Source organism: Mastacembelus armatus, chromosome 22 (genome assembly GCF_900324485.2).
Source record: "Mastacembelus armatus chromosome 22, fMasArm1.2, whole genome shotgun sequence".
In the NCBI taxonomy this organism is placed as follows: domain Eukaryota; kingdom Metazoa; phylum Chordata; class Actinopteri; order Synbranchiformes; family Mastacembelidae; genus Mastacembelus; species Mastacembelus armatus.
Genome location: NC_046654.1, coordinates 3,763,505 through 3,778,369, shown reverse-complemented (window position 1 = coordinate 3,778,369; position 14,865 = coordinate 3,763,505). Strand labels below are relative to the sequence as shown.

At 42.5% G+C, this 14,865-nt stretch overlaps 1 protein-coding gene across 3 annotated transcripts in view; it reads left to right on the top strand.

Annotated features, from left to right (window-relative positions):
• The first annotated feature begins 1,445 nt into the window (after positions 1-1,445).
• The window catches only part of pacs2 (phosphofurin acidic cluster sorting protein 2), a 44,431-nt gene continuing 31,011 nt past the window's right edge, over positions 1,446-14,865 (top strand). For all 3 annotated transcript variants that reach the window (XM_026299081.1, XM_026299089.1, XM_026299074.1), the window contains exon 1: positions 1,446-1,806. In XM_026299081.1, coding sequence (XP_026154866.1) covers positions 1,688-1,806 — 119 coding nt within the window. In that variant the 5' untranslated portion in view covers positions 1,446-1,687. The remainder of the gene's footprint in view (positions 1,807-14,865) is intronic.

Below are 14,865 nucleotides of genomic sequence, written 5' to 3'. Positions count from 1 at the left end.
GGAAGAATTAAAGTGCATAGAAGTAGAGCTACACTGAGTTTGATGTAGACAACCACACAAAGCACAGGACAAAGTATTTCACCTTAATATGTTCAGGTGAAGCACATTTTAACAACCAGGATCATCTTTATTTGCCGTGGAACAGCAGATTTAAGTGTCAGGTATAGAAGAAAGTAATTTATAGTGACTTGCATGTTTTTCAGCCTGTTTAAGGTGAGACTGTTATTGATAAAATTCCACTTCTAGACAAGCTTTTTATTGATTAACAGAAACGTTAATCTATCACACTAATCCTTAAAGTATTTACCATTCCCCAAACTTTCCTTAAATTAAAACATGTTCAAACTTAATTAAAAAACAAACGAGATGTAACCGAGTGAACTGATAATAAAAAGTCAGATAATTTAATCTCAACCACACAGATGACCGCATGGTGGCAGTATGCGCTTATAATAGAGCTACATGGGTTTACACAGTCATATATAATCGACATGAGTCATCAGTATTTAGAATTACAATAAATGTGCATTTATTCAATCAGAACACGATAATTCAGCAATGCATTGTGGGGAGTGTCCTCTAATTAGTCCTACAGTAAAGACAAAATGTGCCCCACACTGTAAAATACCGCTTCTCTATCTGAGTGTGGTACTTTTCTAAGGACCCTGTTAGATGTGCAGGTGCTGCAGCTGGTAGCAGTCAGCTCTTGGTGTCTGGAAACTGCAGGTGACGGTCACAGAGTCGAACCGACCTGACTCAAGTCCACGGATCCGCCCAGACCTGCACTGATGCACCGCGGAGAGATCTTCAGTGACGTTGTTCCTGGGAGAATATATGAGGGCTGGTTAATGCCACAGACACGCCAGCAGAGGAAACCTGAAAGCTGAGTCCTTCAGCTGTCATGTACAGAGGAACATTGGTGCCACTATAAGAACTAATCTTTAATTCAGTGATTAAAAATAAAGTGTGTTTGGAAATAGGGTTTATATCTGTAAACTTACTTCTGTAGGATAAGTTCATTTAGCTTTGTAGCCTCTCTGCTCCAGCCTGTGACTGGAAATAGCATCATCTCATTGGCTGCAGACAAGGTGGAGGATTTGGGCATTAGGTGGAAGTTGTTTTGTTTCTTTATTTGGAGTGATGCTAAATCAGAGCTAAATCCTTTCATTGTTTCTTTATTTTGTCTTTATTCACTCAAAATCACAGAGAGACAGCCAGGAATAGCAGACATGAAGTACATTTTTTTTATCCTAAACTGGACTGGATTAATTTTTAATCTGCACATCTGGAAGAGTCTGTAAGGATTTGGGACCTTCAGAACTTGGTTGTGTGTTGTCAAATGAGTGTAAAGATTTAGGGATTGTCTGCAGGCCGGCTCCTGCTCCCTGGGTGGCACTACCCAGCCTCCATACCCTGCGAGCAGCGTGGTAGGCACAATAAGCTCCGCGGTCGGCCGGTTCCCTCCTGCGCTGCTCCCACTGCAGTTCCTCCCTGGCACAGAGGACCACACCGACCTGCCCGGCTCCTCAAGGACGGAGAAATGAGTTCGTCCTCCGCCGTTCACATCGCACTAACGTGAGCGTGTGACGGTTCTGCTCCACGGACGCGCACAAACACACAGAAGACCCGGTTTGCTGTTGACAAATCCCCAGCGCGGTGTCGGACAGTCCCACCCGCAGCCCGGACCATGGCAGAGAGAAGTGGCCGATTGAGTTTCCCCGGGAGCGGGGCTCTCAACAGACCGGTGCCCATGAACCTGTTTGCAACATGGGAGATAGACGGATCCTCCCCGAACTGCATCCCGAGGTGAGTCGCTGCAGACGTGACATGTCATTGTCCTTTAAACTTTAAAGCCAGTGTTTCCAGGCTGCAGCAGGTCCAGCAGCAGCAGCAGCAGCAGCAGCAGCAGCAGCAGCAGCAGCAGCTAACCGTGTTATCATGCCAAGCGGATGCCCATGCAGGCCTTGCAGCGGGTAACGCTCATTGAGCAGCTGCACTGCTGTGATGTTGTGGTAAACACAGATGTTAGTTCTGTCACAATGCGGGGCGGTGATTTAATTAAGATGTTTGTTTGTTTTTTGGGGCGAGGACATTTTTCATCTTCCGTCCAGACTCCTGCACCTTTCAGCCTCAGACCAGACCACCCTCACCTGCCGTTACCTTCACCTGCACCTTCTTAGGAGCTAAACGAGTCTCACTTGTGCGTCCTCTTGCTAAAACCAATTTCCAGAACCGTGCGTAATATTGCAACCAGCTGCAGCCTGGACCTTCATTATTTAAACCTGGATTGAAGTGTTTTCTGACCTGTGGTTCAGCACCTGTTTTTCCTCTCAGGATAAAAAGTGGAAATATAAATTAGGATTTTTAGATAAGGAGAGGGGGAGCAGAGCCTCAGAGGTCAGACTGTGTTATTCAACCTACAGGTCCTTGGTAATAATTAGGTTTTCTTTTATCTTGCACTCTGCGTTTGGTTGGTGAGCAGCATTTGGCAGGCAGCCACCAATGCAAACAACTCGTACTCCAGCTCCAGCCTCAGTGTTAAAACAACCTATAAACGCTGAAATCTCTGCTGTCATGATGGAGAACCAGCTTTATGGCAGATGACTGTGCCAGGCTGCACCACAGGGACCATTTGGCTCCTGGGGTCCCCAGAGAGTTCACATTGCAATCAGTGCCAAATCCTGATTGACCTGTGTGTGTTTTATTTGACAATCTCCAACTACAGCTTCACTATCTTCAGATCTGTATCAGTGGCTTTCATACGCGTCATGGGATTGTGTTATTAACTGTGAAGCTGTAAAGCTGTTAGGATTTTAACCACAGGGCTGCAGTTATTTTCATCATGACTTCATCGACTGATAGTCCTTAAAAAGTCTACATGGAAAATACCCATCACAGTTTCCCCCCAGCTTCAGGTGATGCCCTCAGAAGGTTTATTTGATCAGAACATCAGCCTTAAATCAGCAAAAAATAACCGAACAACCAAACCGTTGACAAATTGTTAAGATAATTAGCAGATTAATGAAAATAATCGCGAGTTAAAGCCAAATACTCTCTGCTGTGGTGAACTGTTTCAGTTTCAGTTTGTAACATTGCACTGTGATCTTTTTAGGTCATATTTAAAAAATAAGCTTTCAATAAACTTAATAATCCAAATGGAAAAGCTTTAGAATCCAGGGCTGCAGTTTACTAATCTATTCTATTTTGGATTAATCCGCTGGTCATTTTTTAAAATAATAATTTGTCTGTCTTTTCTGTAAAATGACAGAAAGTTTCCAGCAGGCAGAGGACAGTCATTTTTCTCTTCCACTATCATATATTAAGAAAAGCTGCATATCTTCAAGCAGATAATCTTCTGCATTTATTCTGGAAGGTTAGTGGAGCAATAACTCAACTGTCAAAGTAGTTGCTGATTATTCTGCTGTTGTAGACAAACTGAATAATCAGCCAATTGTTTCAGCTCTGTAGAGGACATTAAACGAACACACTGTCCCTCTGATGAACAGTTTTATCGTCCGTCCCGCCTCCGCTCCTTCGTCAGCATTTAAAACATTTCCAAAAACTCAGTGCATCTACTCAGAAAAAAAATTAGATGAAGACTTTTTATTTTTTGGTAGTTTTTCTAGCAATAGGGTCAGACCTACTCCTGTTTCCTCCCACAGTCCAAAAACATGTATGTCAGGTTGATTGGTGACTCTAAATTGCCCATAGGAGTGAGTGTGAGTGTGTGAGGTTGTTTGTCTCTATGTGGCCCTGTGATGGACTGGGGACCTGTCCAGGGTGTACCCCTGCCTTTCACCCAAAGAGAGCTGGGATAGGCTCCAGCTGATCCCTGGGACCCTGGTTAAGGAATAAGTGGGTATAGATGATGGATGAACGGGATCAGACCTTTTTAACGTCATGTTGAAATCAAATAAATATTCAGCACCTTTTTTTCTTGTCAGTAACAGCAGTATATGCACATTTCATCATCATGTAATAGACGTAAGTTTCCAGGGCTGGACATGAATGAAACCAACATTTGTCAGCAGCTGCCAGCCTGTGGAAAAGGAAACGCTGTAATTAATACAGGAGAATGGGAGATGGGAGTGTACATGTGTGTTTTTTATTTTCTATAAACCCATGACCATCTCTCCTTAGCCTCTCTCTCTATCCTCTTAAGTTAATACCTTCCATGGGTATTATGTTACATGGCTTTTAGCTGAAATAAGACTAATTCATTTCCAGGAACAGCGGAGCTATGATGTTATTCAGCAGAGTGGACAAGTAGATAAAAAGGTTCCTGTAACTAAAAGTGCCAGGTTCGATTCCCTGTGACCCTGCAAGCTGCGTCCTCCCCTTCCAGTGACATGGGTTTTCATGTGAAGCTGATTCACTGTTCAGATCTACTTCACCTAACGTGCTCGCTGCCTCCGCGGTGCATTAGTGTGAACACAGGCTCAGCAGAACAACTTGTGTGAAGTAAAGTGCCAATCAAAATCACTGCTGCTCTCTATTGACCGCCGTCTGTCAGTTTAGACAGGAGGATCTCAGCTTGTTAACCCGATCATCAAATCAAACGTCTCCTCCAGCGATAGCAGCCCATTAAGGTGCTGAAACACACTGAGGGCAGGTGCTCTGTTTCTCTAGAGTGGGTGCTCATATCTCTTAATATTCCCCTTTTCACTGAAACTGTAGAAGAACATCAAGGGAGTCAGCAGGGGAGGAAACATGGGAGAAGATTTTGAGAAGTCAGGCCAGAAAACAGTGCACAATTAATGTTTTTACACAATCGCTTTATTCTAAAAGTCCTGTGCACTTTGTCATTTTTAGAAAGGTTCACCCACACATTCCTTTAGGGCTAAAAGGGTGCTCAAAAGATTCACTGTCACAGCACCCACAGCTGACCTTCAGCACAATTATTCCTCAGTGGGAAATGAAAAATGTTTATATAAGAAGTTAAAAGTTATCTTGAGTCGTGCTTTAGTACAGCAGCACTAAATAAACCCTGTGTGGCCGTGGTGAAGGAATAGTTCAACATTTTGGGACCATACTTCCTCTTCTTTATGCAGAGGACTAGCTGAGGAGGTTGATGCCACTCTGGTATCGAAGCTGGAGCCCGGAGGTTGTTGGCTCAGCACAAAGACTGAAAACAGGGAAACAGCAGGCCGAGGTCTGTCCTGACTCCAGAGAGTCGCTGCTTAAGAAAAAATCCAGCACACTATTGTTTTTTGACACTTTTCAGAAGAGACTAAATAAACATTTATCACATGTTTTAGCGTTCGAGGTGCTGCTAGGAAGAATTTATCTTTGGAGAAATCCAGACTCATTTCCAGTCTGTGTGCTGAGCTCTCGCCCGTATAACTGACAGGTAGGAGAGTGATGATTTTCTCTTGGCGAGAGAGAAAGACTATTTATTTGACGTGCTCACTCTTAGCAAATAGTGTTTAAAAAAATCTTAATTCAAGGTGAATTTATAAACTTTTCACCGAATCCTCAGCAGATGACTTTTACTTTTAAATAAGGGATAATAGATTAGCAGGATACGGTTTGTTTCTTAACTTGTTCCTGGTGTTCATTTTGCATGGGTTCCTCACTGTTCATTTAGCCAAACCACTGTACGTTATAGGGCACCCAGTAGTATTTCTAATAAGTAGCATATTATACAGTACGCTGTGTTCTCCTGATTTTATCAGTTTATCCTGTAATTTCCTCATGCCTCAATAAAACCCACTCGCTGTGGCTCGGAAGTCTCTGAAGCCCAATGCTATTAGACTGGGAGCTTATAAAAGTGCTGCCTCTGCACTGATCTCACGTTTCCCAGTCACTTCAGGACACGTGTCGTTCCACGCCCGCTGAGATGCTTAATAATCACCTAAAACAGGTGAGGGAGGGGCCTTAATCATCCAACTCAGAGGGTTGTTGAATGGTAATTGCCTGTGGTTTGGAAATCCAGATGTCAGATGATGCAAACAACGCCAAGATGCTTTATAAAAGTGGCCACTGAAATGCAAATGTTGTCATGTGCTCTCTTTATTCAGCAGCACAGAGTTTCTGAGGCTCTGGTCTGCTCGTAATGTTAAGTCAGGATATAGAGTAGATGAAGGTTGCTGAAGGTTGTCCTTATTATACTCTTCAGCAGCCTGACTGACATGCTGAGTGGGAATGTGAAATGTGCTCCTTCACTTCTGTCCCCTCATTGTGAAAGGCATTTGGATGAGCACCAGCTCAAACCTTTTCATCACTCAGGGCGTCTGAACATGTTCCAGTAATTGCCCATTTTTTCCTAAAGATGGAAATGTCTTCCAAGAGCCTCTTCAGCTCTCGATCCTGCGTGTAAAATCAGCGACGTTCCTGCCTAAGCTCTTTGCTCTGAAGCGCCGAGGAGCTGCGTTTCATCTTGATATTTCTGAAGTGGGCATCGGCTGCATTTCTGTGCATCAGCCCACAGGCGTGAGGCTAAGAGCTGCAAGAGACGGGGCCAATATCCGAGACAGAGCCGGGATTGAACGGGCCCTTGAGTGGCAGCTGGACCCAGTAGGCTGTCATATTTGGGCCTGTTGGAGGCGAGAGTGCTGAGATGTCGCTTTGAGCAGCGGGGAGACACTTGCTCCTTTGTGCCCTGGCTGCCTGAGATGCTCACACTGCGGGAATTTAGAGTAGGATGAATGAGAGGCAGCTAAATCCTCTCATTGTTTTATGTTCCCCTTGTTGTTTTGTTGTCCTACGCTCAGTGCCTGTTCGGTACCAGTGTTTGAGAGTCTAAATGAGACTCAGAGTCTGTGGCCACTACAGCAGCTCTGTGAAGCTGTACAGTGAAATGCTAACACCAGCGTGTTAAAATGATCACAATGACAACACTGACCTGCTGTAACTGAAGCAGGTATGAAGTGAACTCGACATCATCTGATGCTGGTGCCAGAAGTAGAAATATGACGTCATAAAACATGTTTCACAGCAGTATTGACTTTTAAACTGATTTTCATAGAAACGTCTTTGTCCTGTTCTTTAAATGTTAAGTGGAGGGTCTTATGTAAGACATCCAGCACCCACATTTTGCTGATGCAGCTTGTCCTGGAGCACAGACGGGGCAGGACAAGAAAGGGCAGTCGCCTCCTCACACACATTTGAGATGCTTTGTGACTCTGCAGGCTGATCAATTTAGCCTCCAGCTGACTTTCCTCATGCCTCGGTGCCCAGCAACATGCCTGACTGCCTGCTTTCTATATGCTTTGTATTATTTCCCAACAGACAATATTTGATTTTAAGGAGCCCGTGTTGATAATGTCTGTTCAGCTCATGTTTCAATCTACTGTATTTCTGCAAAATGAGATGAGGAGCATGAAAAATGTTGCTACATGAGAGTCTGTGTATGCTCTCTGTCTGCAGTAAACCTGAAATGTTGAAAAAAAAAAACAGCCCAGGCACAATATGAGGTTGTTTACCTTGAATTTAGCTGATGTACATGATCCGCCAGAAGGGAGGATGCTGACTCCACTCAAAAGTCAAGGCCTGCAGCAGTCTGGTGATATTATATAGCCGATAAAGTGTAGACATAAACAGCAGATTACTTTAAATATCCAGATTTAACTAGAGCGAGTAGTGTCAAGGATATATTTATGCATTTAGTTGCCCATTAGCAGCTACTAAAAAATGGCACAGCAGCACTGAAAGCAGTTAATCTTCTTAAAGGTTGTGAACAAATGAAAGACAGCTTTTGTGTTTAAAGACTTTAATTCCTTTGAATCTGCCCCTGTGTATTCTACGTGCATCTACAGTGCAAACCTTCTCATTAGCATGTGCTCCTCAATTAAACTCATAGTCACGGCAAAATGGAACAAGCACATGTGCCCCTTAGATATGGAGTCGAAACATTTCTGGCATTTCTTTTTCAATGCGGCGGCACATTTACGTCTTGGAAGAAAATGTCAGCTCTGATGCAGCAGAGCTAAACCAACCTCGGCCAATCTGTATGTCACTGTAAATGTGTAGTCCAGGGGCATAATGTCCTCTTTAGAAGGTCTTTTACTCTCAATAGACCTGCCTTTAGCAGACTAAATGGCATCGAGCTGCAGCCGACACAAGATAAGAAGAATTTACTAATATGATATCAAACCATGAGTCGTCCTTCACCAGTGGAAAAGGCTTCAGAAGTTTCAGTTTTGTTTGGTATCAGTAAGAAAGGTGGATGTTTTTGTCTTCAATAACATGTGGATACATTTTTAAAATGCTCAGTTAAAGCTGCGCTGAACAAAATGAGTGACTGGTAATAACAGGCTCAGTCACAGAGACAACCCTTCAGAGAAACAGCACAAATTCTGCAGCTGCTTGGAGCATTTTAGAGTCTTTCAGCTTGTTTTGGTTTGTCACTGGTCTGCTCTTCTCAGCGCTGGTTTCCTTTGTGATGGCTGTTTTCATTTCACCTATAGTGCGTCACCTGCTTTACTCCAACTTAAATGCTCTGCTGCAGTTCAGTTTAAAGGGATTGTTACACACAGTATTTCCTCCATGCATAACTGCAGGTGATTTTCTTCTCAGTTACAATAATTTCCACCTAATTTTATAACCTACATGCATAAATTTCATTTCCATCCCAATTCTGCAAATTGATAAATTCAATTCCTAAAGAGCATCATTATGTAAAATTGGATGTTCTGTGATTGTTGGCTGCAGAAGTGACCTTATTTCCAAATGCAGCTCAGTTTATTAAAATAGCTCCATGATTACAGAGGCCATCCCGGGGCCTGTTTACTTTGTCCCATGTTCCAGCACTTTGGTGGGTAATGTAGAAAATGAGGTTAATGGGCTGAAAGGCAGCGAGAGAGATGTGTCAGAACTTTGTGGCAGATGTAGATGAGATTATATGGTTCGAAACAGTTGAGGCTTAGTATAGTCATTTCTAGAGCTGTGCGTGCTGGCTGCCTTGCTTTGCCTGAATAAAATGTTCCAAGGTGTCTTTGTAATCCAGTGACACATTTAAGAATATGAAGGGAATATTAAAGAGTTTTTCAGAGCTGGTTTTCTGTTCACTTTATGTCCTTTTTATGGGCAGGATTGACTTTTAGTGTTATTTTTCTTCTATAATGCAGGAAAAGCTTTAGGAAATTGAATCAAATGAACATTCACTACCTTCTTTCACTTCCTTTAACTTTAAGTGTCACATGAATGCACAGAAAATTAAAAAATGACATTTCCAGGAAAATGTCCTTCCTCAGTACAGATGAAGCTGCTGTATTGTCAGATGGTTATACAGTACTGTAAGTTTTACATCTACAATTTGCACTCGAGGCTTTTAGTTGGCATTGTTATCCATCATTACTTAGTGTGAGGTTTTGATTTATTTTCAGACGTCGTGATTTATTTCTTCATTCTTGTATTGATTATTCTGGCCTGTGCAAATGTAAATTCCTGCACTCGGTGGAGTTATTGTTTACCCACTGATTTGTGTGCCCAAACAGGGAATTCCAGGGAAATACTTGTGATACATTAGTCACTGATTTCCACAGAAAGTGTTTTTTATTACTTTGCACTTTAGCAGCTGTAATGGAAAAAGCCTCCAGTCTATCTATTATTGGTTGTTGTTTATGAATGTGCATGTTCCACTGGAGTGTTCAGTAATAACTCAGATGCCAGTTTCATAAAGATTTACGTTAGTGTCTTTCTTCTTTCTTCATCATCACTGTCTTTGTATAACTTCTGATGATTAAACTGTTTCATTCCTGTAGTTTAGGTAATTGCAGGAAGGCCCTGTAGGTCGGACTGCGGGTTTGCTTCTTGCAGCCGGCGGCGTGAGAAAAGGGAGTTGTTGAGGTTTCTGAGGTTTAAAGAACCTTTTCTGAATTCACGGCTTTGAGCAGAAATGTAGGTCAGGATCCTTTTAGAAAACTTGCGGCTGGGAGGAGAGCTTAGAAGGTTTAACATGTTGTTGTAATTAGGAAAGCTGCTGTGCCACGTCTGGCATCGTGCTCCTGGGTGGCTGAGTCATATGACCCTGTCCATGTTTCCATCCTCTCGGATGTATTGGCTGGACAGACGGACGGAACAGAAATCCTAAAGGGTGGCATCGGGAAATAAGACCTTTTCGCTTCTGGCCCTGGATGACTGTAGAAATGAGCATTCATTATTGCTGCCAGTCAGAAATAAGCATTTCCTTACAAGCCTGTAAACAGAACCTTTCTGGCCTTGCTGTGGTTTGGTTGAGCAAACCACAGCACTGTGGTCCAGGTAATCTGCTGCAATACAGACTCCGACTGAAAGACGACTGCAATTTAATAATTGAAATAAGTCACTCCAATGATTCATCATGCAGAGAAACCTCACATTCAGTCATGTCTGGTAACAGTTTCCCAATAGCTCAGTTATACAAATATGGCCCAGAAAGGAGGGATGTGTTGTTTTCCTTCGTCTTGCCACCTCTTCAATCAATTTATTCAGCAGATATTAAAATCTTTAGCTACAGCTTAGGAAATAGACAGTGTGATGTATGACCTCATAAAAGAAATATTCTGCCCCATAAACACAGCCAATAGAGTTAGAACAGTACAACTGGTCAGAAACATGGAGCTGGTTGTCCAGAAATGGTGCAATGGTTAACACTCATACCTGACATGTAAGTCAAAGGAACCACATCCATTTATGGCAACTTTTCCTCCTCCTTCCGCTTTCAGATTGTAAGAGAGAACTCTACACTCTAATATTTGGAATAGTCCTTTAAAACATTCTCTATTAATTATAACATAAACCTGAGCTACAAAATCCAGACTCACATTCAGGTAATAACAAAATCCTTTAACAGAGCATGAGATTGTAAAGGTTATAGTGTAAATACAGCCTCATCAGTAAACACATATTGTAGAAGTGGGCACAGTGCTCTGCAGCGACTCAGAGCGATGGGACATCCTGCCAAATGGCTCTTCAACCAAACAACAGACATTAGCAGCGATGTGGTTTCTCTGTTGTGACTGTTCTTATCCAGGCTGCTCTATAATTACTTAGACAAAGGGCTAGGCCACATTTTCTTTTCTTCAGCACTTATATATCCAGTTTATATCTATATATCAAACTCTGCACTGGAATGAAAACCATTATCTGGGACACTTCACGGATCCACCCGGATCTGAAGTGTCTGTTTTAATCAACACAAGAAAAACTTGGGAGGACGGTCAGTTTTGGCTTTTCTATTCTGTCTATTGATGAGCCTCATTAATGGTTTATTTAAGGCATTGATTATTTTTATCATCAGTAATGTGGACAGACATGAATAAACATTTTGTTTTGGGGTTTTTTGCTGAGCCCCCTTTGATGCCACTCAGGGAAATCCTAAAGCTGCAGTATAAAATAATGTTTAAAAGAATGATGATGCTTCATGTGAACAGCTTGGAGAAAGTGCTGCTTCTCTGTGAATGTGACAGTGTCTCTGTGGACAAAGCAGGTTTTAAAAAGAAGAAGTTTTTTCTGAGCTGAGTGTGGAGGACTGGCCTTAACCTCATCCAGCACTGCAGAGGGGAACTGGACAAATGCAAGCCAGAGCTATTGCCCAACAGCAGTGTGGGAGCTCACTAATGTTTTTTGTGGCTGAATAGGAGTGAATCCCTGCAGCCAGGCTCCAAAACCTTGTGCAATGTCTTTGTAGAGGAGGGCAGGTTTTCACAGGAGTAGATTATTCCCATAGTGTAGAGATACACACAGGTTACATTTTTCCTATCACAGAGACAGCACTGTGTCCACTGAACCAACCGGTATTTCAGGAACAAGCATATGCAAATGCTTATCAGTGTTTTCATCTGGCACCTTGCAAACACATTATTTAATATTGATTTGTAAAGTCCTGGATCTGAGCAGTAGGAACAGAAAATACTCTTTCAGCCTAGAGATGATTTAAAGTGGGTGTCCAGCAGCCTGGCATCATGGGTGGAGCAGAATGGATCGCTGCATACAAAGCTCTCATTTGTATTCCAGTTTCTGCTGCGGCCCCCCAGGGCTCTCGGAGGGCACGGATCATCTTGTGTTCTTTAGTGGATTAGATCCTCTGCATTTTGGCTGCGAGACAGAAGATGACAACTTGGCTCTCGCCTGATTGCTTGATGCTTCTCTGCCCTCCTCTGGTCTGTGTCAGCTGGTTTTACCACGGATGTCGCTGCCAAGTCATAACCTACATACCTGCCTTTTCTTCCTCTCATAATCACACATATGTGAAGTTAGTCTTGTGTAACCACAGACACATAAATCAGTATCCATCGTGGTTTGTTTCTGGGTCACTCTTACTCTGAGTTGATGGTGGAGATTGAATTCACATCTCCCCATGCTGCATTTTTAATGGAGTGCTTTCATTATAGATTAAAAAAAACCTGGCTCAGTGAATGTAAATCTACATCAGTGTTGATGCTACTCCAGTGTTTTCTCTCAAGGCTATCTGGCACAGGGCAGAAGTGGGGAGATTTGATTATTTGGCTCTTTCTGTGTGGATGGCTCTTCAGTATTCAACAGCCTGTTATTTGTGTAAGGGTACTTCAGTTTTCAGTGAGCTTCAGAAATAACTCAGAGGAGAGGAAGGTGGATATTTTGAGGAAAAATAGATTAAAAAACAGAACAAGCTTGATGATTGTTTCGTTTTCACTGAAAACCCGAATGACTCATAGATTCTGTATCCAGGGCTCTGTAGCTGAGGGTTTCAAGATATTTGAGATGCCAGCCATGAACCACAACCTCCCTGGTTCTTCCATGAAGCTAAATGCTAACATGCTAATATGTAGCAGGTATAATCTTTACTGTACATTATCTTTACTTTACTGACATTAGCCTAATTAGCACTAAAGACAAAGTACAGCTGAGTCTACTGCAAATTTCATTGGATTTCTGCAGACAAATTGAAAGTTGACCTGATGAAGACGAACCATCAGGGGAAACCCAGAACGAACTGTATTAATCCTCTGAGCACTTTAAATACGGACTCAAAGTAGACTGCCATCCCGAGAGCCACACCGCTAATGTGACCAAAGATTAAACAAAAGTCCAGATCATACATTATAAAACGACAGTATAATATTACACAGCAGCTGCTTTCAAAAATCCATACATTGAGATTTCAAATGAAACCTTTTATTTATAGCCCACTGCCTCTGCAGGATGGAGAACAGGAACCACAAAGCTGCAGGTCTGTGTTTGCTTGAGAGCACCTTCAATAACTCCCCTTGTCTCCCCAGCCGAGCTTTTATAGGAGGACGACCCTCCCTCCACTGGTTTACTGGGATTGTATTCAGCAGCTGTGGTGCCTGCAGGTATTAAAGGACATCAACCATCATCAGCCTCAGTCCCAGTTTACACACACCGGGAGACAGTGAGGGACACTGCTATTGATTTTTGTGTTTTTTCACTGCAGGGTTCAGGGGAAGTTACCCTGCTCAATAACACTGTTTAGAGTCACTAATAAACATCAGTCTATTGATTTTAGTTGGTCAGTTGAGAAACTAGTCAGTGTGGATCCTGTAAATGAGCCATATAATGCAGTGTGTACTCATGCCAGCATGTCTCTGCTTTATATCTCATTCCTTCCTGGTGTCTCATCATATTTTGAGATAAACCTGTGGTTTTGATGACAAACCGGCAGTTGTCAAGTTGTAGTTTGGCTGTTCTCACATAATGGCAGCGTAGCTTTGTGTGTTGTAATGTCACTAATCTCAGACTCAAATATCTAAAAACAGATTGCTATGAAATTTGATTAAGACTTTCCTGGTTCCCAGAGGATGAATCCCAGCATGACCGGACCTCATCCATCCTCTGACGTTTTCTTCAGCTTGACCACACAGGTGACAGTTGTAGTTTTGAGTAAAATGTTTTGACAACTACTGGATTCTTTGCTGAGAAGTGTGTTTCAGACGTTTATGTTCTCCTGAGGATGAACCTGAGGTTTCATGCAGGAGGATTAATTGCAGGACTCTTGTATTAGTGTGCAGTAGCTTCACACAGGTGTAGCTAATGACCTTAATAAAATTAGTTTGTCTTTAAGAAAGTTTAAGCACAGACCAGCAAAATCATTTTCTCATTATCTAAGCATAATGGTTTTATGATCCTGTATAATGACAAGAAATCTAATGAGAAGTAATCTTTGCTTCTGTCCTGGCCTTTGTCTGTGAAATCTGCCAGTGACTGATTAAAGGATAATTTAATCCTGTGATCAATTGATTTCCTTTATTCTGTTTTGTCAGACCAAACTCAGGCGGCAACAGTGAACCAGTCGTGTTTGTGTGATGGCAAAACACTGAATTTGTTATTTTGAGACAATGAGATATTTGAGTTTTGATTGTGAGGAGACTGTTTGATAGGGTTTGAAATCTTTGGTCTATTTGGAGGCTACAGAGGCTGCTGTCATCCTCCTCAGCCTTCAAACATGAAGATTAAAACATCTTTTCCTCCAGAAATAGACATTTTGGGAAGGTGTTTTAACTCATTCATTTTCTGTTGCTTTGTGATGTTGGTGTTGTGGGAAACAAGGTAACACCACTGAGGACACCTCTGTTGTGCATGAGGCTAATTAAGAGGCCCTGCCACAGTGGCACAATGGGCAGATGCCAAAATATGAGACAAAGAGAAAGGAGGAGGTGTTGGACGGGAGAGCCTGCGGTGCTTTGTCTCGAAACTGAACTGTAGACACGGCTCCGTGGCCTAATGGCTCCCTCTTTAATAAAAGATAAGCAGTCAATTATTGAGCTGTCAAAGTGGCGTTAGAAACGGCACGTTCGGGGCGAAGGGACGGATTTCATGGTTTGAGTTTCAGTGGAGAAGGGACGGTCTGTATCCTCGGGGTCTGCAAGTCCCAGGTCTCAGAAGGGGTTGTGTAAAACATGACCTCCCCCACGCAGTTTACCCCTTATCTTTATCACTTTGACT